The sequence below is a fragment of the Triturus cristatus genome, chromosome 6, assembly GCF_964204655.1.
Source record: "Triturus cristatus chromosome 6, aTriCri1.1, whole genome shotgun sequence".
NCBI classification, from domain to species: domain Eukaryota; kingdom Metazoa; phylum Chordata; class Amphibia; order Caudata; family Salamandridae; genus Triturus; species Triturus cristatus.
Window position 1 is genome coordinate 669,825,356 of NC_140589.1, and position 27,964 is coordinate 669,853,319.

At 47.4% G+C, this 27,964-nt stretch overlaps 1 protein-coding gene across 2 annotated transcripts in view; it reads left to right on the forward strand.

The window, feature by feature from the left end:
- Positions 1-26,911, forward strand: part of RRAGD (Ras related GTP binding D) — a 268,714-nt gene extending 241,803 nt beyond the window's left edge. The window contains exons 6-7 of one of the 2 annotated variants that reach the window (XM_085611168.1): positions 13,931-14,079; positions 26,459-26,903. In XM_085611168.1, the coding sequence (XP_085467294.1) occupies positions 13,931-14,079; positions 26,459-26,610 (301 nt within the window). In that variant the 3' untranslated portion in view covers positions 26,611-26,903. Of the gene's footprint in view, positions 1-13,930; positions 14,080-26,458 lie in introns of both variants that reach the window. The other variant, XM_085611167.1, reaches the window with a different exon arrangement.
- The last annotated feature ends 1,053 nt before the right edge of the window (positions 26,912-27,964 follow it).

The window sequence follows — 27,964 nt, forward strand, 5'->3', positions numbered from 1 at the left end:
GAAAAGGAGCCCGTCAGGCCGCAGCTTCGCCAGCATTCCTTTGTATGGTTCTTCAGTGGCGTCACTAGGGGGGTGCGGACCGCACCGGGTGACACCCTCACAGGGGGTGACACCAAAGGTCCGGTCGGTGTGTCACCGTCTGTGGTGCGTGCACTGCAACCGTCTGTGCACAATGTTATTGATTTGAAACCACACCAGCAGTCCAAACGCAACGACGACGCGCGCAACCTAACCTTGTTCTATTGGTGCCTGTGCGCAGCGCGCACTGTCTCCTCCTCCGCCGCGTCTGCGCGGCTCGGCAGTGACGTCATGTCGTCACTAGAGGGGTTCCTGCATGCGCATTGCCCCCCCCCCCCAAGTGCGCATGACTTGGCATCATCATCACAACGAGGGACCAGGAGGTGAGGAGGTCTCAGGCCGCCGTCGGCCCGTCGCCAGCCCACACTGCCACTATAATTTAATTTTCAAGCGAGGCCGACTGAGGTAGTTTCCCCCCCCCCCCCCTGTCTGCAACTCAGCAGGTGAGTGGCCAGGCCTACTATTGCCTATTCGCGAATCGCGATTCCATTATCGGTAAGGTGTCAGCTGACAACAGACTAGTGAACTGAGACGAGGGTGAAACTGAGAGCAGGCGCCTCTGGCGAGCAGCAGGGCACAGTGGCCGCCATTCACCAGTCCAGCACCCTGCACTCAGCCTCACTGGATCCGGAGCAGAGGGGAAAAGTAAAGTTATTGTTTCAGATGCGTCACGAGCAGGCCTGGTTCTAGCGGGTGGGCCAGGCTCACCCAAACATGAGCCTGGCGCCCTGGCCCACCCAAATATGAGCCTTGGACCTCGCAGTGACTGCACGAAGGCCAATAAGACCAAATAGTAACACATTCTCTTACCTATTCAGATAGTCAAAGTTTGTGTCCTTATCTGATTAGCAGCTTCAGGGGTCAGTAAAGGTGAAACAGAATAAACAAACTTCTGTTCTCCAGTGTTGAAATAGAAAAGGAAATATCCTCACAGCAGCAGGACGGTAGGCAAACGTTACTCTGTGCCAAATAAAGAATTGTTCCCCTTGCCATGCCCGTATTGTACCTGCAGTACAAAGCCCACCTTTCTCAAAGGAGTTACGTGATTGCGTCTGGGCTTTTTCTCACAGCCATCCCCAATCACGTAACTCCCAGAACAGAAAGAAAAACACCGTTTTTTGAGGAACGTTTTAAAGTATACTACCCATTTTCTATTTTTAAAATCTGCACAGGCCCAGCAAGGCACATACTTTGGTATGCTTCATTTAAATCGTTTTTATCAGGGATGCAAGAAAACAATAAAAATGGCAAGATAACTGTTGATTAATGATCCTGCTAGATATCAATCTTATTCTTGGTAGTTTTGAAATGCAGATAAACTGTATTTTATGTGGATAGCTCAGTGGGTTACTGCCGTTGTCACAGAGATTCTTGTCTTACTTGCAGTTCAGAAGTTATGCTCCTAACATAGGACAGTGACCTATGAACTGTCATCATAGAGCTACATACAAACATGAATGGTATAGTTAGAACTTCACTTTGTTCTGTGTTGTTATATATTTAGAACTTTCCCAGTCTTTCATTATTTTAATTTTGCTAAATAGAGTTTGGGCCAATATACATTTTTATTAGTAAAGCCAACCCCTACCCACTGGGGTATGTTTTAAATCCTGAGTTTCTGCTTCCCCAGCCCAAACCCTGTTAAAATATACTGCCCACCCTTATGGATGACGTGATTCCTACACCTTGTAATCCTCATTGGCTTATTGACATTCCCTATAGACTGATTTACATACTTGTACGATTCCTTGTCTCAGTATAATATGTGCGTGATGTAAAGTACTGTGGCACCCTACACTGATTTGAGTAGCGCTAGACAACAAATGAAATGCATATGAGAGTGGCTACGGAGAGATGAGGGGTGCTGGTGGAGGGTGGCAATGAGGGAATCCAAGGAGGAGGTCATGGGTTGGGGTTGCTATGGATGGATGAGAGTGGTAGTGAGGGAGTCTGAGGGGGAGAGGCTACGGAGTGATGAGGGGCACTGTTGGCGGGTGGTAGTAATGGTATCTGCGGAGAAAGAGGTCAGTGGTAGGGCACCAAAAGAGACTTTCGCACTAGTGCTAAAGCTGGCCCTGTCATGGCCTTTCTGTTTTTATTTAATTAGCAGTCAGGTAATTAGGGAAATTGTGGCACATATTTTAAAGTGCGCGCTAATTATATTTACTGCGACAGTCAATGTTTTAAGTTTGAAGGTGATACTACTAATGTTTTTTACGGGAATAATGAAAGTGGAGCTGGATGGTGGCCGATATGGGGCTGGGGCCCAAAGTCAGCTGTGAGATAAGGTGCACAGGAGAGGGATGGTAGAAAAGTGGATAATCGTGCCTGGAAGTACTTGTGTTGAAGCCTGGCCTGTTGGAATTTGAGGGTTTGCACTGCGGTCCAGACATTGCTCTTACTTTCAAATAACTCTCCACATGCTCTGTATGCACACAGAATCTATCGGCTGTATCATGGGGACTGTTTGCAGGTATGATGTAATCTTGGCTTTGTAGGCTACCACAAAAAGTGACAAATTGGTCCCCCAGTGGCCCACCCAAATGCACCCTTGGCCCACCCAAATAAAAATTCCTGGAGCCGGGCCTGGTCACGAGCCCGTGCAGAGAGAATGCTTGCAACGCAAGTTAAATGCTAGACTTTTCAGGGTAATAATTTAATTATTACCCTGAAAAGTCTAGCATTATGATTTAACTTGCGTTGCAAGCATTCTCTCTGCACGGGCTCGTGACGCATCTCCAACTGTGTCCACTGGTGGACTCGGAGCGGAGGAGGTCCATGCGGTAAGTCGTGAGGGGGTGGAACCATGAGTTACCCGCACCGGGTGACACCAACCCTAGTGACGCCACTGTGGTTCTTATCCCATTGATGGATACGAGCAGGCGTTAGGTACCAATAAGATGCTACCTTATACGCAGACTCAGCTCCAGCAGTATTGTAGGCCATATGATGGGCTCTATAATGGATGTTGTCCCACTCCTTGTCCGTAAGAGCCCACCCCAGTTCCACCTCCCAGCGGATTTGACCTCTCGAGCGATTTCCTTTCTGGTTTGGCGCAAGAAAAACATAGAGTTCCGCTATAAGATGCTTGTCATCTTTCTTGATCGCTATACATTTCTCGAAAGGGGTAAGTTTGCGAGAAACATGTGGTAAGTACGCCCCGGAGGTAGCCCAGTGCCGTAGTTGTAGGTAATAGAACTAGTCTGTATGGAGAAGGCCGAGGTCCTGACGCACCCTATTGAAAGGAATGATGCCGTCGAGGTCGAATAGGTGGCCCAAGCGCTTACAGCCCGCTTCCCTCCAATGCAGAGCAACCTTACCCCTACATCCCGGGGGGGAAATCAGGGCGATTCCATTCCAGTACAAATCAAAGGTGGGCAGCCTGAAGATATCTATGGACCAACGGCAGGTTCACCCGGCCTTCGTTTATGGGGCGCGACAGTTGTGCTATGGAGAGGCGTGCTTTCCTGTTGCCTCAGATGACTATATTCAAGGCCAGCTGCAGAGCCCGCATAGCTTTGGGAGGAGGTACTAGAGGCAGAGTCTGGAACAAATACAAGATCTTCGGCAAGATTGTCATCTTTACAGCGGCAATGTGCCCTAACCAGGACAAGTTAAGCTTAGTCCATCCATCCAGCGCCCTCCTAGTCTGGTCCACCAGTGTCGAGTAGTTCAGCTCTAGAGTGCCTGGGAGCGAGGGAGCTAGGAGGATGCCCAAATAGGGCACAGGGTCGCTAGACCAGTGTAGAGGAAGGCTCTGCCGGAGGGCATTTACCTGTGCCTGGGGCAAGGACAGATTGAGCACCTGAGATTTGTTAAGATTAACTTTAAAGCCGTAGATTTGTCCGAAGGACAACGCGGGTAGGGACCGGAGAGGCTCTGCCAGGGAGAGGATGACATCATCCGTGTAGAGGCTCACTTTATGGGTATCTCCTCCGGAGACCCTGGATGCCCAGATGATCTCGGATTCTCTGAGCAATGGGCTCCATGTACAGGGCAAATAGGAGGGGGTGAGAGTGGACACCCGTGCCTCGTGCCCCTGGCGATCTCAAAAGGGGTTGCGACCCTCCATTCACCCTGACAAACGTCCGGGGAGCATGGTAAATATATTGCACCCATAGGACGAAGTGGGGTCCAAACCCGAAGCCCCGCGGAGTATCAAATACATATTTCCAGCACGCCTTGTTGAACGCTTTTTCTGCGTCGACGGAGAAGAGCACGGCTCCCACCCGGGAGCGATGGACACTATCCACGAGATGCAGAAGGTGTTTTGTATTATCGCCGTCCTGGCGAGTAGGAATAAACCCCGCCTGGTCCAGATCTATAAGGCCCGCCATGAGAGGGTACAGTCCAGCCGCCAGTATGCCAGTGAAGAGCTTCGCATCGATGTTAAGCAGGGAGATCGGGCGATAAGAGCTGCAGAGCCCAGGGTCCTTTTTAGGCTTAAGGATTACTGAGATCGCGGCTTCTGACATGGAATCTGTGACCGCCCCACTGTTTAGGAAAGAGTTGAAAAGCTGGGTCAAGAGAGGTGCCAGCTCCTTACAGAATGTTTTATAGAACAGGGCTGGGTAACCGTCAGGACCCGGGGATTTGTTTAGCTTTAGCCGTGAGATGGCTGAAATGACCTCATCTAACCGAATGGGGTCCACGAGCAGCTCTGCCTGCACCTTAGGGAGGCGGGTAAATTTACCGGACTCTAGGTATGCACCTGTATCATGGGACCCCCTTCTTCGCTATAAAGAGATTGGTAGAATTATCTAAACTCCTCCACGATTTGGGAATCCAAGTGACCCTCCTCGCCTGTCGACCGCTTCAAGGAGGAGATAGTCACAGCCACAGCTTTGGCGCGTAATCTCTGTGCCAGCATCCTCCCACACCTATCGCTACTCAGATAGAACTTGTGGTGGAGGCGCAGCAGAGCATATTCCGCCTTATCAAGGTCTATGCGTTTGAGAAACATTCGCTTTTTCTCCTCGGTCCTCCAGACCCTTTGGCCCCCGTGCGTTTATGTATCGCCTCTAACTCCGCTACTTCGAGTTCTAGGCTCTGACGGGCTTCCTTTCGCTTTTTATTATCAGCTGAGGAGATCGCTACGAGTTCACCGCGCATAACCAATTTAAGAGTTTCCCAGACGGTCGCTAATGAGGTATCACCAGTGTCATTGTGTTGGAGATAGTCTGTTAGCTTCAAGCGTACGCTCTCTACAGTGCTAGGCGAGTGTAAGAGTCCCACCCTCAGCCACCACCTGGCAGGGGCGGATCTAACCCCCTCCGGTTGGATGTGAATGGAGACAGATGCGTGGTCGGAAAGGGAGCGTGTGTCTATAGAGGCTTCGCTAACTCTGGGTAGAAGCTTATTGGAGACAAGGAGCATACTAAAACGCGCATAAGATTTGTGAGCCGCAGAGTAATGGTTGAAATCCTGAGCTGTCGGATGCTTAAGGCGCCACACATCGTGAAGGCCATTATCGGCCAGCCATTGTTTACCCTCCAAGGAGAGGGCACCCACCTGTGTGTATCGCTGGCCGGACCGATCAAGGTCATTGTCCATAACCAGGTTAAAGTCTCCACCCACTACTACATCAGAATCAGGGGAGGCCAGGCCTTCAGCTACATGCCTAAGTAAAAATGGCTCTTGGTGTGTGTTAGGTGCATAAATATTAATCAAAGTGAGAAGCGTGGTCCCCCATTGTATCCGGAGTGCTAGGACCCTGCCCTTGGACTCGTAGAAAGTGGATAGCACCTTGCCCTCAAACTTTGCCCCCAGGAGAATGGCCACCCCTTTCTTTTTTACTGCACTAGAGGACCAGTATTGACAAGGGAATCGCCGCGTATGCATGCGGTTAGTGTCCTTAGATAACCAGTGGGTCTCCTGCAGCAGACAGATATCCCCCTCAGAGTGCTCTAGTAAAGAAAGGATAGCAGTGCGCTTTACAGGGCGATTCAGGTCCCAGACGTTGACACTTACAATCTTCAGGTCCTTAACCATTCAGAAGGGGGTGAGTATGCGATGCGCAGCCGTGACAGACCAAGCGACGCGCTGGAGGTAAGCCTGAGCGGGCGAGGGCCAGTGAGTGGGAAATAGAAGCACATGTCCTGGTACGGAGACCCCACAAAAAGGAACAACAACAATCACAAATAATAAAACATCCCCCTGTAATTCAGCAACAAAAACCTGCCACAAACCCCAACTAGTTGAAGTTGAGCCAGACAAAAGTTAGTCTATGGAAGGAAAACCATGGAGGTCGTGGCTCGATAGTAAAGTCAAATGACAAAGTACCTGATCCAAATTGAGCAGCAGGCGTACGTCTTTTGGGGATGACATGAACTGTTCCTGTACGCCTCCCCAGCCGCCGATCAATTACACCATCCCGGGAATGCATTACCATTCGTGTCAGGGGGCGATCGGGCGCTCCAGGTGCTGACTCAGTGAAGAAAGCACTGCCTCTCTCTCTCTTTGGCCATCGTCGCTGGGTTCGGACGCAGCCCTGTAGCAGATCTGCCAACCTGTTGCCAACGCGGAGGCCTTTGTGATGGAGTTTCTCTATAACCCTTTTCATGCCCTGGCGACGAGGGGTTTTCAAGCTCCAAGACTTCCAGTGCTTCCTTGATGGAACGAATCTGGCGGCCTACCTTGATGCTTAAAGATGATGCGGACGGGGTGTCCCCAAGAATAGGGTATTCCTTTCTCTCTCAGTTGGGAGGTCACCACTCGAAATTCTCTCCTCTTGAACAGGGTGGACGTGGCCAGGTCTTGATATAAAGCGGGAGTGTGTCCTCTGAACTGTATAGGTTGGGATTCTCGGGCTCTACGAATTATCAACTCCTTCAGCTGGAAATCGTGTACAGAGACGAGAATGTCTGGTGGCGGCGCCTTATTTCCTCTGGGTAGACCTATTCTATGCGCCCGGTCCATCTGAATCTCTTTTGTATCGTCCTCTCTCAGAACCTGGCGGAAAAGCGCCAGCACGTAGGCTCTAAGATCATCCTCCTCCACCTTCCATGGCACTCCTTGGATCCGTACGTTGTTCCGTCGAGAACGGTTCTCGAGGTCTTCAGCATGTGCCTGTAGATCAAGATGCTGTTCCTGCAGTCGTAGAAGGTCTTGCTGGAGCATATGGATCTCCTCGTCAGTTTGTTTCGTGGTCCTCCAGGGAGGCTACACAGTTGCCGACCTCATCCAAATCGCGCCAGAGTTCTTTCAGATCTGCAGTTAGCTGGCCCTTCAAATCCTGGATGTCCTGTTTCAGGGAAGAGAACAGTTCCGACATAAAGGCCTTAGTGGCCGGACCATCGCCACCATCCCCTGCTTCCTGCTGGCTTTCTTCTGCAGGTGCGGAGTTTGCCGCACTCGCAGCTCCAGTTTGCTTCAGGAGCATCTCCTTCACATTTCTATCCTTTTTCAGGTGTGCTGCTGCCATGGCTGAGGCTCCGTGACCCTGGCGGCAGTTGAAAGGCCGTCACGTCTTAAGCTCACCCACAAATCCACAGACATCGTGTGAGTCCACAAGGGCTCTGTTCAGGGCCCGGCAGGCCACTGGGGGTTCTCCTGTTGCCCTGTTGCTTGTTCCCGTGAAGTAAGGAGACAGAAATCATGCTTGTGCGTGTGTAGCAGTGTCGGAACATATTATATTCAGGTGCACGTCCCTTCTGGCGTGTAGGGATCGGTGAACACGCGCAATGCTCGCTATGCTTCAAGCCCCCACAGTCTCGCGCACCCATCCATAGCGTTTCAATGGGGACCACTAGGCCAGTTGCTGAAGCCCCCAGCGGTGCCCCAGGTAAGGCTGCAGGCCGATGCCGTAACGCAAAGTAGTGGGAGGCTAATGCCGCAGAGCGCACAGGGCCGCCGGGCATCACGGCCTTACTAACTGGCACCAGCAATTAGCCTCCTCCGTGACCCTTGCGGTCCACCGGTGGCCAGCGCTGATCCCTCTTAACTGGTTTTCAACACTGGGTCCAGGCTCAAGGCTTCGCCCGTGTCTCCGCCCTCTAGATTCCCCATCACTCCAGCAGCCCCTCAGAGCCCAGTGCGGGACCCTGCTCTGGCTGATCCAAAATGGCCGCATCAACTTGCCCAGTGTTCTGCTGCCCCCAATGTCCAGGCCACCTGGAGTTATGGGATCGCTGATTGGTGATGCGCCTGGTACCCTGTGCCCTCAGCTATGTCCGAATGAGTCTGCTCGCACCTCTTCAGTGCGGCTCGCGTCCGGGCGCAGCCGGATGCTGCCGCTCCACCGCCACCCAAAATGGCGGACGCGGCTCAACCGCCGCAGCAGAGGTCCGCCAAATAACCTGTTCACTCTCGTGGAAGTACAGCGGTGACAGACTGGGGCATGCGGGACACATAACTCCTCTGAGCCTGCCAGTGCAGGGCTACAGGGCGCTTTCACCACTCCGGGGACTGTCCGCGCCCGCACCGCCTCCAGTCTCCTGCTTTACAAGGCTTTGCAACGGCTTAGCCGGAGAGACACACTCAAGCGTCATATCTGGCCGCCATCTTGGCCACTGAGCTGGTTATTCTAATTAGTTAAACGCTAGCATAATATCAGACTCAAGTTAGCAATGGCCTGTCCACCCAACTGGTTGAACCTCTAACTTAAATTAATTTATTTACATACCACGAGTGCTACAAAATTCTACAGTGTCCCTTATTGCGAGAAGGTGACCGATTCAACCATGAAAAGCCGAGAACATCATGAATTTAAAAAAAACCTGTAGTAATCTGGATATCACCGTCTTTAACCTGCTATCAACAAAATAGCCTGTGGTCAAGAACAAGAGTTAAAGAAATGTGTAGCTCTTCAATAATTTTTCAATAGTGCGTGAGTAGAACAAACTACTATGGTGGGCACCTAACAACTGCTTTTTTTAATATAAAGCTCCTCCAGCTTGGTTCATTCATTGAGGTGCAGAAAGGGCAGCAGTAAAAAGGTCCTACCCCTTGTGGTTCGTAAGGCCTAGAATAGACCATTATACATCTACTTGCATCCATACATATTCATTACCTCTTTATTAAACGCAACATATTGAAGAGTTGAACTTCGCACTGTAAGCCTCTACTCAACCCACTGTGAAAACAGCATTGACATTATGTTTACAAATCCTCCCACACACTATCTTGCCAACACCCTCATACTCTCTTCGAAATATTTTGGACCACATTAAGAAGCCCGAAACTTCTCTTTGCCTTCGTAAACTCTGGATCAGCCGTAGCACTCCACTAACCGCTTTTGCCTTATCCTTGGCAACTACCTTGATGTTACCTTCCATTTCATAACTAAGTTCTGGAAGTCTTCTGCATGAATGATATAGGTAGCATTGTCAAGCAAGCCATATACCAAAGGGGAATTCACTCTTCAGGCACAGGGGATGGTGATGCCACATCTCCTTTGCCGGTTTTACTTCCTGTTTCTTACTTGAATTGACCACAAGTACTGCAACTCCTTGTCTGTTCCGAAAAACTCTTATCTCCATATTTTGAAAGTCATGGGTTGTCACTTTACCTCCGCAACAGCTGACACACTGCTTCCTTTCCTGCACTTTGTTCTAATTGTCAGTGACCTTGCCTCTGGGGCTTATGAGTCTACTGACATTAAAAACAAAGCCTGCAGCCTCACGAGACTTTACACAAATAATCTCCAATGCATGCATGAAATAGTCCATACCTTAGATTGAATGCAAAATTGTAATAATCCTGATAAAGAAATAGAAGTCCAAGCATTGTACCGCGTAACCCACTTCCTAGATCTTGTTTTTTCTTCTCTTCAAAGACCCAAAGCACATTATACTCAGCCACAATATAGTGAAAGGGCCTACTGAGCCTAGCCTAGAATGGCATACCTCTGATCTAATACTCTCATGATTCAGTCATGCTAAGTTACATTCAGTGGTGAAATAGAGAACAATTCAGCAAAGAATGAGACACACATGCACTCACACACACTCTCTTTTTTCCCTTCTTTCCTTTTTAGTTCTCGCCTGAGCCAGCGCGTATGCGCTGCTCTGCGAGGCATTAAGTAAGGGCTTTTGAGCTCTGAATACATGCTTGTGCATGTGCTTTTTTTCTTAGCCCGCAATTGGCCTGTGCATGTGTCTTTTTTTAAAACACAGCACGCAATTGGTGCAAGGTGGTTGATTGTCCCGCTTTGTTTGCTCGATGGCCTAGGGTCCTCGGGCGCGTGCTTCAATCCCATCTGTCTCCAATTATCGCATTGGTGGGATTTGGAAACAGATGGTATTCGCTTTTTTTGTTTTCCTTAACCTCGTGGTAGCTATAAACAGTGCCTTGGAGGGGGTGGTTTCTCTGGCGCTTCAGTGTGTCTATCACCGCGCTGTTACAAAACAGTCGTCACGCGTCTTTTCATAAACTTACACACAGTCAGGCACCTTGCTTCGCTTCTGGGCCGCGGCGGTAATTTACAATAAATCCTTTTTCCCCTCGGCGGGCCAAATGCATGAGATTAACTTCTTAAACGTTATCCTGTTCCAACTGTACCCTACGTTGTGCCTGTGTGCTGCTGCAGCACGCGCTAGTTGGTGTCAATAAATAATGCAATCTACATGTCCCCATAAGTTTTCACAGCCAAACAGACAGGCTTTGACCTAAAAATGGATTACACATTTGAACTATAAGTAGGAGGGTATAATTAGACCATCATTCTGTGACATTTTGGATGCGTTTGAGTGTGCTTTGTTTTTTTTGTTGTTTTAATTGTTAGGCTAATTGAACATAGGAATGGAGCGTCATGTACGATCAATGTTTTGCTAGCAGGTATTTGTGGACTCGGTTTTGTGACCCAGATCTTTACTTCCATAAGAACGGTTCTTTGAATCACTCCAGCTTCTCACTCCTATGGTGCCAGGTAAGGATTGGTCTTTCTAATGCTCCCCCGTGGCCCTGCCTATAGGCATTGCTTTGACTTCACATTATGCAGCAGAAGTCCAAAGCATACAGATTGGCTCTCGCTTGCACACAGGATTTTCATCCCACATTGCTGATCACCGTGCATAGTTTATCCGTCTGAAACTGCTGACAGTTGCAAGTAGGTAACTGCAAATGCATGACGCAGCAGAAACTATTTTAGGGTTTTCTAATTTTTGTGTGCGCATGCGTGCCCGTGCAATCGTTCCCCTGGGAGAAATTCCTGGAGATGCCCCTTGGCATCGGTGCAGCAATTGCTTTTCTAGCGGAGGCTTTGCGCTGTTGATAAATAGCGTCCTGGGGCCTCGGATGGGGGCAGGGGGTGCCATGCACCCGGGCTCCGTGGGAGCTGTAATGAAATATTGCAGCCTACTTATTCTAGGAAAGCACTGTCAGCGCCCACTCTGATTGCTTTTGCTAGATAGAGGGGAGAAAACGCAATTTCCGCGACACCGGGAACTGCAAAAATGCAGCAGGGTCCATGCGATATATCTTTTTCATAGCGCCTGCGCTCGAGCTGTTCCCGCGCATTTGTCATCGCCTCCTGCGTCTCGCGAGTCATAACCAGGAGACTCATGAATGTGCGCAGTGCTCTCTGTCCATAACAAATACTGAGGAGCGCAGGTCTCGTGCCGAGGGTGGCCGTGTGATGAGGACAACGTGTGCTGCACCTTTTCGCTACTGGGCTCAGTATAGATGTGCAGGAATTCAGCCCCCAAGTAGGGCAGAGGAGCCTCGCCCCCCCCTGCTGCCAGTGCAGCTAAAATGAAAAATAAAAGGAAGGACCGTATTATTTTTCATTGCTCCCAACCCGAGCAGTGTTGGGGAGCGGGGCTGCTGCTGACTGGCAGCAGGGGAGTGGTGCTCACTCCACCAGTTTACACTGTCCAAGTCACTTTGCCTGGCCATCTTGCCACGGCAGCCTGACTTGCACAGGGTAAACCTCTCCACCTAGCTGTCACAGACTTCTGGGTGCAGAGCAGGCACAGGCCTCCTGTGCCTGCTACAGTGTCGAGGCAGCCCGCTCCAGCCAACCCGGACGCTGCTCTCATGCTGCTCATTTGCAGCATTAGGATTTGCTGAAGGGGGTTGCCTGAGGCTCCATGAGGTGTGCCTTCGAGCTGATTCCAGATGAAAGAAGAAAATGCAGAGCGAAACGCGGGTAAGTTCATTTTTTTTCATTATCTCTTTACCCCACCACCCCCAATTGGGGTTGTATGTCGCCCCCCCATACCCCACCAGTGTTGAGGGTCACAGCCCGCCAATGTTACTGACATGAGCTGAGGTAGTGAGACGCAGAAAGCCCGAGCTTAGATCTGCTCGATGTCGGTTTATAACCTTGAGCCCATAACGAGCCGAACTTTCATATGGTTTCTGCCAGCTACCTATACTCTGCCTTTACGCACAGAGGTAAAAACCAAGCTTTAACATCTCAAGTTGAAAGAGACAAATGGACTCCAATTTAGTGGCGATTTATGCATAGTAAAACCAGAAAACCTGGATTATGATAATCCATATATTACCACTCAGTGCCACATAATTACATGCTACACATTTACACTCTACTCAATGCATTATAAATACACTCAACATAATACAATACATAACATAATACCATAACATAATACCACTCAGTACCACATAATTACATGCCACATAATTACTCTAATCAATGCAACATAAATACACTCCACAAAATACCACTCAGTGCAACATAGTTACACGCCACATAATTACACAACTCAATACAACATAAATACACTCCACATACCACTCAGTGCAACATAATTACACTCTACTCAATACAACATAAATGCACTCCACATAATACCACTCAGTGCCACATAATTATGCTACATAATTACACTGTACTCAATGCACCATACACAACATAATATCACTGAGTGCCACATAATTACACTCTTCCCAATGCAACATAAATACACTCCACATAATACCACTCAGTGCCACGTAATAACATGCCACATAATTACTCTACTCAATGCAATATGCATACACACCACATACCACTCAATACTGCATAATTACACACCACGTAATTACTCTATTCAATGCAACATAAATACACTCCACATAATACTACTCAGTACCACATAATTACACATCACATAATTACACTATTCAATGCACCATAAATACACTCCACATAATAACACTGTGCCACTTAATTACACACCATATAATTGCACTCTACTCAATGCAACATAAATACACTCCACATAATACCACTCAGTGTGACAGTTACGCCACATAGTTACACTCTACTCAATGCAACATAAATACACCCCACATACCACTCAGTATCACATAATTTCAAGCCACATAATTACACTCTACTCAATGCAACATAAATACACTCCACATAATATCACTCACTACCACATAATTACACACCATGTAATTACACACTCCTTAATGCAACATAAATACAACCCACATAAAACCACTCAGTACCACATAATTTTATGTTAAAATCTTTTTTCAATCAGGTTGTTCAGTTGTATATAATGTCGTCTTGGTTTTTATAAAGGTAACAAAAATGCTTAACACTTTTTATTATAACTTTTCAACATGATGCACAGCAGCCACAATGCTCTACAACATAGCCAAAAGTTCTGGCTAACCACATAACGTCCCAAGACCTATTGGCTATGCCAATGCTTGTTTTGAAACTTGCTTCTCAATGTAGCAAAGTAGCTTTCAGTGAGGAAACTGTGTCTGTTTTAGTAAAAAAAAAAAAAAGAATGTCTCAACTCTAATAGCAAAAACCTATGTATCCACCACATAACTGTCTTTTTCCTTCAAGTTACAAATGTGTAATTCTTTGCTTTATATGTTGAAATGTAGTTTTAGTGAAAAGTGATTGTTTTCACCTCTATTTCTTTTTCACTGTTCCTTCAATTAGGCTCAAAGAAGAGGAAACAGGAACCCCGTATGACAAGGAATCCATGGCCATCATCAAACTAAATAATACGACTGTTCTCTATTTAAAAGAAGTTACAAAATTCCTTGCACTTGTGTGTTTTGTGAGAGATGAAAGCTTTGAAAGAAAAGGTATTTACAATGCACTTCAATATATTTTAAGAATTATACTTCAGCAGATTTTGCTTTGGTGCATGTTGAAAATGATCGCCATTCGCATTATCAATCTTGTGCAACAGTGGATGGAGAAAGAGATGTATTGCGATTCCTCAGTTAACTGAAGTGCCCATCAGTAATGGGGCTCGCAATCAAATAGCTTGCCATCGGTTCTTTTTAAACCAGAGATTGAATATTAGGCATACGGTTAATTCCCTTGCACTGAAGTGCCTTGAGGCGGAATGTAATACCCGATGGATGGAGAGGATAACAGGCACATGCATCAAGGTTGGATTTTGCGAGTCCTTAATTGCGATAATTAAGGAATCGCAATAAAGGACTCGCAAAAGCCTATGCATGTAGGAATCGCTGTAAAAATAGCGATTCATACACATTCCTCATTTGCGACTTGCAAATTGTGAGTCGCAAATAAGGAATGGCTCCCATTCATTCCTATGGATCTACAGGCCCATAGAAATGAATGGGAAATTGCATGCGCAATTTGCAAGGACCAATAGGACCTCGCACATTGCGCATTCAATTTCAGGGCGCAGGGGTGTCAAAAGGACACCCTGTTGCACCCCTGAAATTGATCTGTGCACATATGTTGCGCACACACATGCCCTAAGGGCATGTGTGTGCGCAACATAAAACTTTGAAAAATACACATAAGTGCATTTTTCAAAGTTTTTGCAAATTACCATGAAGTTCAGCTTCATGGTAATTTGCGCCCCTATTAGCGAAATCGCTATTTTTTTTTACTTTAATGCATTGCATTTAAGGAATCTCAATTTGCGATTCCTTAAATGCAATCGCAATTTAAGTAATCGCAATTTAGAGATTACTTAAATTGGGATGCATCATCCAAAATGCAAAAATACTGGTCGGAAAGGGGCAGAATCTGGCCGTTTGCGACCGGTTTTTCTTTTGATGCATGTGCCTGAATATCTTCTATCCTTTATATGAAAAGGGAGATCTGTGTGATCCATGAAATTAGAAAATGATTGTGCTCTTTGAAGTGGAAGCTAAAGTCTTTGCTGGCATTTCACGCAAAGAGTTGGAAACTAGGAGTTTTGCTAACTCACTGCTACCCTTTTATCAAACAGGTTTCAGTAGTAAGTGAAGCAAATTGGATAACATTTTAACAGCTACTATTTTGATAAATCAGTGTGTCCCTACCATGAAAACTCACTTATATACTGGTTCTGTTGATTTTACTGTGGCCTTTGACTATATGGAGCCAGGGAGCATCTGGAACATGCTCAGCACGGGGGAAATAGCTGACCAATTATTAAAGCCCATTCAGCCACTGTCTAATGGCACCTTGGTATAAATACAGCTGGGCAAAGGCGCTCACCTCTATGAACAAATTTATACCAGCAAAGCTGAAACAGGGATGTGTCTGCTCATTTTGGTATATTATTATCCTCTAGTTATGCCTTCTTCCCAAGTTGGATGGCACACACATTCCTCTTTTATAATGTGAACATGACCTGGTCATTTTTGACCAGACTAAGTTTGCCTTGTCAGTTTTTGTTTTTACTTGTCTTTTATTCAAAATTGCACAAGCATCACATTACATGTTGTCCCACAGGGTCACTAAGCAAGGAAAAAAGAATCACATGTTACCTTACATATCAGGTTGAAAGTACAGGATATCTCGGCGGCCTCAATGTTTGCTCATGTACTCTGCTCCTAGTCTATTTTTAGGTCTCGCCTGAGCCAGCGCATGCGCTGCCCTGGCGAGACATTTAGTAAGTGGGCTTTTAAAAGTCCGACCACACGCTTTTGCTGGCCTCAAGCTTGCGGTTACGTGCGCGAGCACGCGCACAGCCGCCATCTGGCTTTCCTTGTGGCACCCTTACAGCGCGCCTCGCTCCGCACCTCCCCCACCACAGAGTGCGTCCCTGCGATCACTTTCCCGGCCGCATTACTTTTACGGCTGCCAATGCTTGTTTTTTTTTTACTTTTAGCGCGAGGCGCGCGCTTTTTTTGGTGGCTCCAATTGCACTCCTCGGATTGGATTTTAAAATACAAGATGCTTATTTTGGTGTTTCAGCTCCTGTACAGTTGGTTTGTGTTTTTCAAAACATTGGGCTTTTTACAAATCTTTAAATCAGGACTCAATGCAAACCATATCTAATGGATTTGGCAATGTATTTTTGGTTGCCCAGACCCAATCTCGGTCCCAGTCCGGCCGTGTTTGCAATACTGCAGCAAAGTAAACAAACTATTAATTATTCATTTGCTATCGTAGAGTTTCAGTTCCCTTCCCCTGACTACATCCGCCCGACAGACCCCACAACCACTAGACCCCTCCCCTTGTTGGCAATCCTCTTCGTGAACGCCTGTTGGGCATTAGGCAGACTCTGTCTGGAGAGCAGTGATCGGTCACTCACTGGGTGTCCCTGAGTCACAGGCATTCTGCTATCACTAGGCCAGAAGTCGTCCGCGCGGAAACGGCAATAGAGGCGAAAGGCGGCTAACACCGCGGCCTCCATCTTTCTGCTAACGCGCACTTCTTGTGACATAACGGCTTTTATCTTCCCTCTTGTTTTCACAGGCGTCTCTTTGTTGACTTTAGTTTTTTTTTCCTGGCTAAGCTGTCCAAATATTCTCAAGCATTAGGTTTTTCCTTGCCCCTGCTGCTTTATTTTCTTCCGAGTCTGTGTGAGAGCTAAATTTAGATTTGAATGGCAGTGTTAATTTCCCAAAGAGAACCTCACAGGTCCATTTTATTGCCCTATTCTTTTGGGGTGTTTGCCTTTATTAAACGGGAAACACATACCGTAAAATAGAATAAGCCACACTTAAATTAGCATCGGGGAAGAGACAATGCCCTTAAAATAGCAACTTAATTTGTGCAGAGCTATAATTGCATAAAGTGTGATCTCGTGTTATTGGGTTATATTCTTGAGTTGTGATCTGCACCCTTTAAAGTAGAATTATTTGTGAGCATTACGAAAGCAGGAGAAACGTGCATGAAAATTGTTATTTTTTTTTTATTTTTTTTTAAACGTGTTTTTATTGCATGTATGAAAATTGTTATGACTTAGCCAGGGGTTGTCTTGCTATACGACAAACCTTTGCTGCATTTGAGCTTATGACGAGCAGGCACCACAAACCAACAAACATGCAGCTCAAACGAAGAAACATAAAGCCAAATTATATGTCACAAGCCGAAATTTAAATAAGCAAAAAGGGCCTTTAAAGTTGGTAATGTGTTGCTTGGTAAATAAGAAATGATAATGTTTCACAGAAATATTAATAATGATTCTACTGTGGGGACGTTTAGAAGTGTCCTGCTGGTATTTCCGGTAACATACCCACACTCAAATAGCAGGTATTACACATGCAGTATTATTTCTCGGTCATGATAATGATGGGTGCAGTAATACACCTTGTTATAGGTCCTCTTGTGATCGCTCGTGCATGGTTAATGATTACGCTGTAGTCAGAAATGGTTAAAGCACATGACCATTGCTTAGTGCCTCTTTAAAAATCTTTGATTTTCCTACCTTTAACGTTTATATTAGGTATGCAGCCATACTCCACTGATTTGCAATTGCATGTAAACAACCGAGGAAAAACTCGGTTCCAGCCAAAGTCTGGCAGCCAAACCCGAGGCAGGCTGATCTGCTCATCTACCCCATACTAACATCATTAAAGATCTCCGGCAAAGAGCCCCCCAACGGGGCCCGTCTGGCATTGCAGCGCCGGCCCGACGAGGAGCTGCTCTATAATGAAGCAAGACACCCCTTGGGGTGTGTAAGGGCCCTTGCTCCCCCCTCCCCACAGCTCTGTTCCTTCCCTCGCTGACCGCCCAACTTCCCCTCCTTTTCCCGCCCTGGCACAGCCCCTCCCCCCTTCCCCATCAACCCTAAATAGGAACTGCATACCCTCTTGTGCATAGACATTGTTTAGGGCATGGATAAATAAAGCCCTTGTCCCCCCATTTGGTTTATTTGGTATTCCATTGAGGCCTGGGGATTTACCGGTCCTTAGCTTCGCTATGGAGGACTGGACTTCATTGAGCTTAATGTCTGCCTTCAAGGTCTCCTGCACTTCTGCATCGATTATCGGAGTGACCACTGTTGCCAAGTGTTGTACGATATGAGATGTATCTTGCAGTAGCATGACCGATAGTATCAGGCAAATTCCTAAGCTATTTGTTCGTCTGTGTCGCGGGCCTTCCCTGCCGAACCCAGGATCATCTTTACCCACCTGGCATCCATTTCCCTCCTGCACAGCTAGGCCAGGAGCTTGCCCGATGTATCGCCTGTTTTGAACAGATGGTGCAGTGGGGCCAGTGAACCCAAACCCAACCATCCCCTAGCCCCGCTCCCCAATGGCCCCCGCGAGTGTAAAACGACATGTCTAAATTTAAACCACTCATCTGAGGAGTATGAGAGGTCTGTAGCTCACCACCCCTCATCAAACTTAAACCCTGAAAATACTCCAAGTTAACCTGAATCACTCGCCCCAGTGTGCAGTGGTCCTGTTGTATGGTAAAGATGAAGTTCAAGCTCAGTTACACCAAGCAGTTGTGGGAGGGCAGGGGGGCATTCCCTGATCCTCTCTGGTACCAGCCTGTGATGCCATCTCAGTTATGTTACCCCCAGGTAGTGACCAGCCTTGCTCAGCAGATGTCTCGCACGCTCATTTTCCAGGTTCACAATCACTGTCATAAAGGGGTACGGTTCCTCTTACCCGGTCGCTTGTTCCTCTCCAGAGGAGACGGGAGAAGTCTCCCCCGCGAGTTTGCTCTTCTTAGTCTTTTTGTTTGCCACTGTCCGGTCCCCCTGCCTGCTGCGTCACAGGGCGACCTCTCCTCTGGATCTGCATCCTCTCCTTTGGCCGGGCTCCCTCGCCACTGTGTGATCTCAGGCCAGTAGGTCTATCTCCCTACCCAGTCTGCTGGGGGCATGCTTCGAGCCATGCCCACACCTCCTCTGGTGAGCGGAAGAAAAGAGACTTTCCCTCATAAGGCTTTAAGCTCTGCTGGGAATAGGAGCCAGCCCTCCCCTGCCTCGCTGGCCCCTGGTCGTGGCCCAACACAGGTCAGTAGAGCCCAGTTCCTGTGCAGCCACTCTGCTCCTTCCTAGGGACCTCGTTCCTCCCTGCTCCACCGCCAGTTCTGTGCCGCACTGGCACCCTCACCCCTGCTGTCGGATGTACCTGTGATTGAGGGGGGTTGGGGGAGCGGCCCGAAAGTGTGGGCTATGCTCTAGCCCGCGGGGCTGCCACCAAGATAGGAATGTCCTGCTGGCATGTCTCACATCTCTTCTCTCTGCACGGCTCACCTGCAGCCACTGCTGTTGCCCTGATCTTCGGGGCCCCTGCAGTTTGTTTGTCATGCAGGGCCACCCTGTCACCACTGCGTCACCCTGTTCCTCCAGCCTGCAGCCCCGTGGGGAAGCACACTCATTGGGACCAAACAGACTTCTCTACGACCACCAGCGTCCACTGCCACAAGTTTTGCACGTGTGGGGGGAGGCGGATGGAAAATGTATACTCCGTTCCACCCCTCGACGCCTCTGTCTGGGACAGGAGTGTCATGTTGGCGTGTCCCCATGCTCCTTGTGCTGCCTGCGTGTGACTCAGCTTCTGACACCACCACTGTTCCGGTCCCTACAGTGGATGTGTCACTCTGGGCCACCCGCCCTCCACCACGTCTCTCTACTCCTCCAGCTCACTGTCCCAGCCGGGGAACCTAGCACTGCACTCCCTCCGGGCTGTCGACTGCTCACTGCTCATGTGAGATGTGGGCAGATCTGCAGACATAGTTGTACATTGTGCCTTGATTTCTAAGAGATGTGAAGGGTATGAAGGCCAATAAATTCTTCAATACAGTAGTGTACATTCGGCATGCAAAAATACAGTTAGTCACATCAGTGCAGTTGTAACTTTATGCTCAACAAGGAGAAAATATTTCTCTTTGGATTAACCCGTTACCTCCACCAATCTGTAAATTATTCATTTCCCAATCCTGCCCTGGAAAAAGAGGTTCGAGGCATAGGAGCTGCAGATTACACACTGTGCATAGATCGCCATCTCGTTTTGGGCCCGGATGTTTGCACTTGTTTTTGTCTTGGAAAGTCTTTGGAAGTCATGAGGTATGTGACTCCTCCTTTGGATCATAGTGCGCATGGGCATCGGCTCCATCCTCAGATTGTGTTTTTCCGCCATCGGGCTCAGATGTGTTCTCGCGTTCCAGTTCGGAACCGTTAACGGTTTTCTCTTTCGACACGCAATCCTTCCCATCTCGACGGTATTGTTTTCGATCGCGTTTCCAGCCACACACGACCCTTCAACTTCGAAGTCTTCGATTCCGGTCGTCGACAAAGGCCTTCGGGCCTACCCGGGCTTCATCTCCAGCTCATGGAAAGGACGCCATTTAAAAATTGTCCTCGATGTGGGTCGAAGTTTCCCCAAACCGACCTACATGAGGTGTGCAACCTCTGCCTCTCACTGGAGCACGAGGCCAGAGACTGTCCAGCTTGTGCCTCCTTCCGCTCCAAAAAGACCATCCGGGACCGACGAGCTCGAAGAACAATGGCACGCTCGTCATCTTTGATCCCTGACGACATCTTTCAAGTGGGCGTCGATGTTCCGAAGCAGGGTCGAGTCGAGGAAGCCATCATCAGCGCCTCCGAAGCAGATGATTCCAACGTCGAAGATATCACTCCAGCTCAAAGGGCCTTGAGTACAGACGTCGACCCCGACCCACCCCGCACCTCGACACCATCAAAAAAAGGCATCGGTACCACCTCCACCTTCAGGCCCAGGTGCACGCCGAGACACTGCTTCCCATGCCCCGCCTTCGGACCCGCTAAAGAAGCCTAGTAAGCCTTTAAGTGAAAAAAGCGTCATCTACCTCATCCACGCCGACAGCTGCTCCCACATCGAAGCAATCGGTGTCGAAGGCTAGTACCAGTTCCTCGGCACCGACAACACCCTTGGAGCCGACTAAAATCGCCCGCCGAAAGGCCCTGATACTTCCAAGCCAAAGACCTCGGAACCGAAAAAACAGCAACCGGTTCAAACTGATAAAGACACTTCAAAACTATACGGTTCCAAGCCTAGAACCGCTACAGAGTCGACGCCCAAAAAACTTATGGCATCGAAGCCCTCGGCTCCGAAGGATCGGTCTTCCACAGATGAACGGTTTCACCCAGATCCTACCAAAAAGACTTTAATAAAGGATCCTAAGACTGGTCATTTAATGCTCAGCATCAAGAAAAGACAACTAGAAAGGCCTGCGCCCGCACCGCCACCAAAGTAGAGAGACTTTGCTACCTCTCCATTATGGATTCCTTCTCCTCTTCCTTCTCCTCCTCCTCCTCCTCCTCCTCCTCCTCCTCCACTCCCACCACACCACTCTCCCACACCATCACCTACCCCAATTGATGATGATGACAACACCTCAGATGATGCCTGGGGAGGTGCGGACGATCAACCCCTTGGGGACCCTACTCCTACTGGCTCCCCTGGGATGATTACAGTGTCCCAGATGTCCCTTACACCCCACAAGATGAGATTTATCCCTCCAGGCCTTCCCCCAGAGGATAATATCAGATTCAACCAGCTCCTTCAAAGAGCTGCCCAATACCACGGGGTGGCCCTGCATAGAGACCCAGTAGAGGAGGATTTTCTTATGGATACCTTTGATACCACACAAAAGTACACCTCAACACTGCCCATGCTTAAAGGGGTCATTAAGCTCGCACCAGAGATCTTTAAAGACCCCGTCAGGGCTCGGGTCATTAGCCCAAGAATAGAAAAGAAATATAAAGCTGCCCCTACTGACCCAGTATACATCAAGGGCCCCGCACCACTAGACTCTCTAGTAGTCTCTAATGCCAGGAAGAGAGCGAATTCCCAAACGTCAGGTGACGCACCACCACCAGACAAGGAATCAAAACTCCTAGACGCCTCTAGCAAACGCACAGCGTCCCAGGCAGCAAATATTTGGCGCATTGCTAACACCCAGGGGCTCCTAGCCAGGTATGACAGGGCACATTATGACGAGCTTGAGTCCATAATGCAGCACCTCCCTGACAAATATAAAAACAGGGCCAGTGAACTAATCCAAGAGGGTAAGACCATCACCAACACCTCCAGCCGCTGTGCCCTAGACGCGGCAGATACCGCCTCAAGGGCAATCGACACCAGTGTCCTTTTGTGGGCAAATGTTTGGTTACGTATATCAGGTTTTAAACCCGAAGTACAGAGTTCTATACTCAATCAGCCTTTTGATGAGCAACACCTATTTGGCCCCAATGTAGACGTATCCCTTGAAAAAATGAAGAAGGATACAGACACCGCCAAATCTATGGGAGCCTTGCAATCGCAAGCTCCCAGACGGTCCTTTCGTCACTCATCCTTTAGAAGCACCCATCGAGGCTACTCCTCTGATAGCCCCTCCACCTCTTACAAAGCTCCCGTACAATCCACCTTTACTAGAGGTTACCAAAGGGGTGGTTACAGGGGAAATAACAGCAAAGGCAGAGGCAAAAACAACAACTCCCGCTCTGCCTCCACACCTACCCCATAAATTCCCTCCACTTCCCCCCGACTATTCCACTCCAGTCGGGGGAAGACTCCACCAATTTCTCCCTGCCTGGATAAACATCACTTCAGACAGGTGGGTCCACGAAATCATTCAATCAGGCTACTGTCTCGAACTAACATCTACCCCCCCAAACATACCACCCAAACACCGTCCAATGTCACAAGAGCATTTGTTACTTTTAAAGCAGGAGGTAATCTCCCTCCTACAAAAAAGTGTAATAGAACCAGTTCCCCCACACCAACAAAACAAGGGAGTCTACTCCCTCTATTTTCTCATACCAAAAAAGGACGGATCTCTAAGGCCTATATTAGACCTCAGACACCTACACCTATACATACATTCAGACCACTTCCACATGGTCACACTTCAACAGGTCCTCCCTCTGCTTTCCCAGGGTGACTTCCTTGCTACTCTAGACCTCAAGGACGCCTATTTCCACATTCCCATTCACAGCGCTCACAGGAAATACCTCAGATTCGTAGTGGATGGTCAGCACTATCAATTCAAAGTATTCCCATTTGGAGTCACTACAGCACCAAGAGTGTTTACCAAGTGCCTAGCAGTGGTGGCAGCACACCTACGAAGACAACACATACATGTCTTCCCATATCTAGACGACTGGCTTATAAAAGCCAAATCATACAATCAGTGTGTACAACACACTCACGCCACTATTCAACAACTTCACAACCTGGGGTTCACAATAAATCACGCCAAGTCCCAGCTGCAACCGTCCCACACGCAACAATACCTCGGTGCCACAATAGACACCTCAAGAGCACTCGCCTACCCCAGTCCCACCCGTATAGCAAGCATCCAAGCTCTTCTCACCAGATTCCAACCGCAACACTCTCTTCCAGCTCGAGTTTTCATGCAAATCATAGGGATGATGGCCTCTTGCATATTCATAGTGCCTCATGCAAGACTCCAGATGCGTCCTCTCCAAGAGTGCTTAGCACGCCAATGGAACCAGGCTCATGGTCAGCTAACAGATCTGGTGTTGGTAGACGGTCGTACCCATCATGCTCTGCAGTGGTGGAACACCAAGAACCTTTCCAAAGGGCGACTGTTCCTCGAGCCAGTTCCTCAAATAGTCATGACAGTGGACGCAACGCTCTGTGGCTGGGGAGCTCACCTACTACATCACACCATGCAGGGCAGGTGGACACCTCAACAAAAGTTACTCCACATCAACCACTTGGAGTTACTAGCCAAATTCCTAGCCTTAAAAGCATTTCAAAAACGAATATCACGAAAGACTGTCTTAGTTCGCACTGACAACATGACAGCCATGTATTATATCCAAAAACAAGGCGGGACACACTCCCTGCAGCTCTCTCAGCTTGCACAGAACATATGGAGGTGGGCTATACCACAGAACATTTTTCTCCTAGCCCAACATGTCCCAGGAGTCCAAAACACAATAGCCGATCTCTTGAGCCGTCAAACAGAACAAATCCATGAGTGGGAACTTCATCCACAAGTTCTTCAACCGTTTTTTCAGATCTGGGGGCAACCACAGCTAGACCTCTTCGCCACCCAAGAAAACGCCAAATGCCCAAACTTTGCCGCCAGGTATCCTCACCCATTGTCCAAAGGCAATGCGATATGGATGAACTGGTCAGGCAGATTTGTGTACGCTTTTCCGCCTCTCCCACTCATTCCGCTAGTGGTGCGCAAACTACAGCAACACTCATTAACGCTCATCCTAGTTGCTCCAACTTGGGCCAGACAGCCATGGTACACCACACTGCTGGAACTCTCAGTAGTTTCGCACCAAAAACTACACCTCTCTCCATGCCTCTTAACCCAGAACCATGGAGTGATCCAACACCCAGACCCAGCTCAGCTCAACCTAGCGATCTGGCTCCTGAAGTCCTAGAATTTGGTTACCTTAACCTTCTTCCTGACTGTATGAACGTCATCAAAGAAGCTAGATGGCCTACCACTAGAGCATGCTATGCAGCCAAGTGGAAAAGATTTGTAGTATACTGCCATAACAACCACACTAATCCCCTAGATGTGTCTATGCAACACATCATAGGATACTTATTACACCTCCAAAGATGCAACCTAGCCTATACCTCTATCAGATTGCATCTTGCTGCCATAGCAGCATATCTACAAAATAGACAGCATCTCTCACTTTTTCCGGGTTCCTGCCATAAAGGCCTTTATGGAAGGACTCAAGAGAATAATTCCCCCCAGAGTACCACCTTCCCCTGTGTGGAATTTAAACATTGTTCTCACAAGACTAATGGGGCCTCCATTTGAACCTCTACATAAATGTGAGCTACAATTCTTGACATGGAAAACTGTTTTCCTCGTAGCCATTACATCTCTACGAAGAGTTAATGAACTACAAGCATTAACCATTCAAGAACCCTTTCTCCAGATGCATCTTAATAAAGTTGTTCCCCGAACTAATCCTAAATTCCTCCCTAAAGTCATTTCTCCCTACCACCTCAATCTGTAGAGCTGCCTGTATTCTTCTCGCAGCCACAAACAGTCGCAGAAAGAGCTCTTCACACCTTAGATGTTAAAAGAGCACTACTATACTACATAGAAAGAACAAAACCCTTTCGTAAGACCAAACATCTATCCGTGTCTTTCTCACCACCACACAAAGGCAACCCCATATCAAAATCTGGGATAGCTAGGTGGATTGTCAAATACATACAAATTTGTTACCACAAAGCAAAACGTACATTATCTGTTCCTCCTAAAGCCCACTCTACACGAAAGATAGGGGCTTCAATGGCATTTTTAGGAAACATTCCTTTAGATGATATTTGCAGAGTAGCTACATGGTCTACACCGCACACATTCACAAAACACTATTGTGTCGATGTGCAAACTAAACAACAAGCTAGTGTGGGCCAGGCTGTACTCAAAACACTATTTCAAACTACTGCAACAGATACTGGTGGTGCCGCTAGGGGTGGATACTGCTTTACAATCTATGCAGTGTGTAATCTGCAGCTCATATGCCTCGAACGGAATATGCTACTTACCAGTATACATCTGTTCTTGGCATGTAGAGCTGCAGATCAACACACACCCACCCGCCTCCCCGGCTACCTTTATCTGTTCCAGTATTATCTTACTTAGATACACCACACATGGGCATCTTTCCTGTTTCTTACTTAGCTCCATCATTTCCCTGCTGGCGAAAAACAATCTGAGGATGGAGCCGATGCCCATGTGCACTATGATCCAAAGGCGGAGTCACATACCTTGTGACTTCCAAAGACTTTCCAAGACAAAAGCAAGTGCAAGCATCTGGGCCCAACACCAGATGGCGATCTATGCAGTGTGTAGATCTGCAGCTCTACATGCCAAGAACAGATGCACACTGGTAAGTAGCATATTCCTTACTCCTCCACTTGCCACAAGTAAATAGCCAGCTGTTTCCAAGGTGGGAATGCATTGCAGAAATGTTTGTGAAAATCCACAAACATGTGAGTTCTTTTGAGTACTGCACAGCATTCCTGCCTTGGAACGATAACTAACTAACCGACCATTTCAGTAATGATATGCTTTAGCAAATCACTTTATGAATGGAAACTAATTTGTTATGATTTACAAAAGTGAATTTGTGCTTCTAAGTTGTCTTTGCTGTGTGTAGGTTCAACTTACAAATTCAAGTGTTCCTTTGGTATGTATTGATCCTCACCAAATGTTCATGCAAGGGATCAATGGGACATTATCTAGCAAAGTATACTGTGCTAACACATCCTTTAAAGCTACAGTTTATTCCTCTGATTTCTTTTCTCTCAGGCTTGATAGACTACAATTTTCACTGCTTTCGGAAAGCCATCCAGGAAGTATTTGAAGTGAGAGTAAAAGTGCTGAGATCGCGGAAGCTCCAGTGCCAGATTAGAAGAAACAAAAGAGCCACTCCAAACGGCACTCCGCGAGGTCCAATGTAGCAGATTGACTATGGCCACAGTATTGTGGAAGCACTGACTGCAGAATCTTGTTCTTCCCGGACGGGTGGAAAACATGAGACTTTTTAAGAGAAGAGGCTGCAGCTAAATGGATAGCTTTTCGTCACCTTCATGATTAATGAGCACAAATGTCCTGACTATAGTAGTGTGGAGAGTGAGTGTGTGTGGAAAAAGTAACCTTTGTTCAGCCCAGAACGAGGGGAATCTACCTAAACTGGGGCGCTACTAATGCACTAAGAATGTAAGTAAATACAAGCACTTTTTATCGCACAACTAAAAAAAACTGTGTCTTCTTTATTTCTGTAATTTCATACATCTCATAACCGCTCAAATCATATATTGTGTTTTTGACTATATTTGTGATTATAGTGCACTCTGCATTGCCATTAAAACAAGCGAGGTTGTTCATTTGTTCTGATCAAATCCCAAAAACTATAATCAACCACATGCCATCATCCCATTGTGTTTTGCAGAATTTTGGCCCGATTTAGATCTTGGTGAATGGGTTACTCGGTCACAATGGTCCATTGAAATATAAATCCCATTATATCCTATGAGATTGATATTTCGGGGGACGGGACATCCGTCAATGTTGTGACTGAGTAACCCATCTTCCAAGATCTAAATCACAGAGAATACTAGACATAAAGTTTGTTTAGAGACACCAGGGGCACAGTTGTCTCAACATGGCACTTACTAATGTCCTACGTCCATTTAGATACTGTCGAGTCGGAGGTAACTCCTCTACTGAAGAATTCTCCTGTAGAAATTACACTTATGGAGGAAAATATGTCACAACAAATGTTTAGAAGATTATATATTACAACCCTTATCAAAATCATGCCATGGGTCCTTAATAAGATTCCATGTTGATACGCACTACAGTGCAAATCAGGTTTATAATGTATTTCTGGCGTGATCAATGTTCATCTATTAATTTAAAATATTTCAAATGGGACAGATCCATTTATTGAAGATGGAATGTATCTTCTCTTCCTGCCTCTCATGAATTTATTTTCATTGCCATGTAGAAAATGCACAACTTTGTAGGAGCTCTGATCATGGAGCTTAGTCCCTCTATTTTCATGCGGATGCCAATCCTGTTCTGAAATGGAAGTTTGTGAATGGTATGTCAGTGTAGGTGTATAAAGATTCAGCCCATCCCCACATTACCCTCGTTTTGGAGTGGTGGGTTTGATAAGTAGAAACCTGCACCAACATGTAATCCTTTGAGTTGGACTTACATGGCTGCCAAAATAAAGCCACTCGGACTACATCCAACAGATATAATCTAGTAAACTTTATATTTTGGAGTTTTTCAGATTCTCTGTGCAGT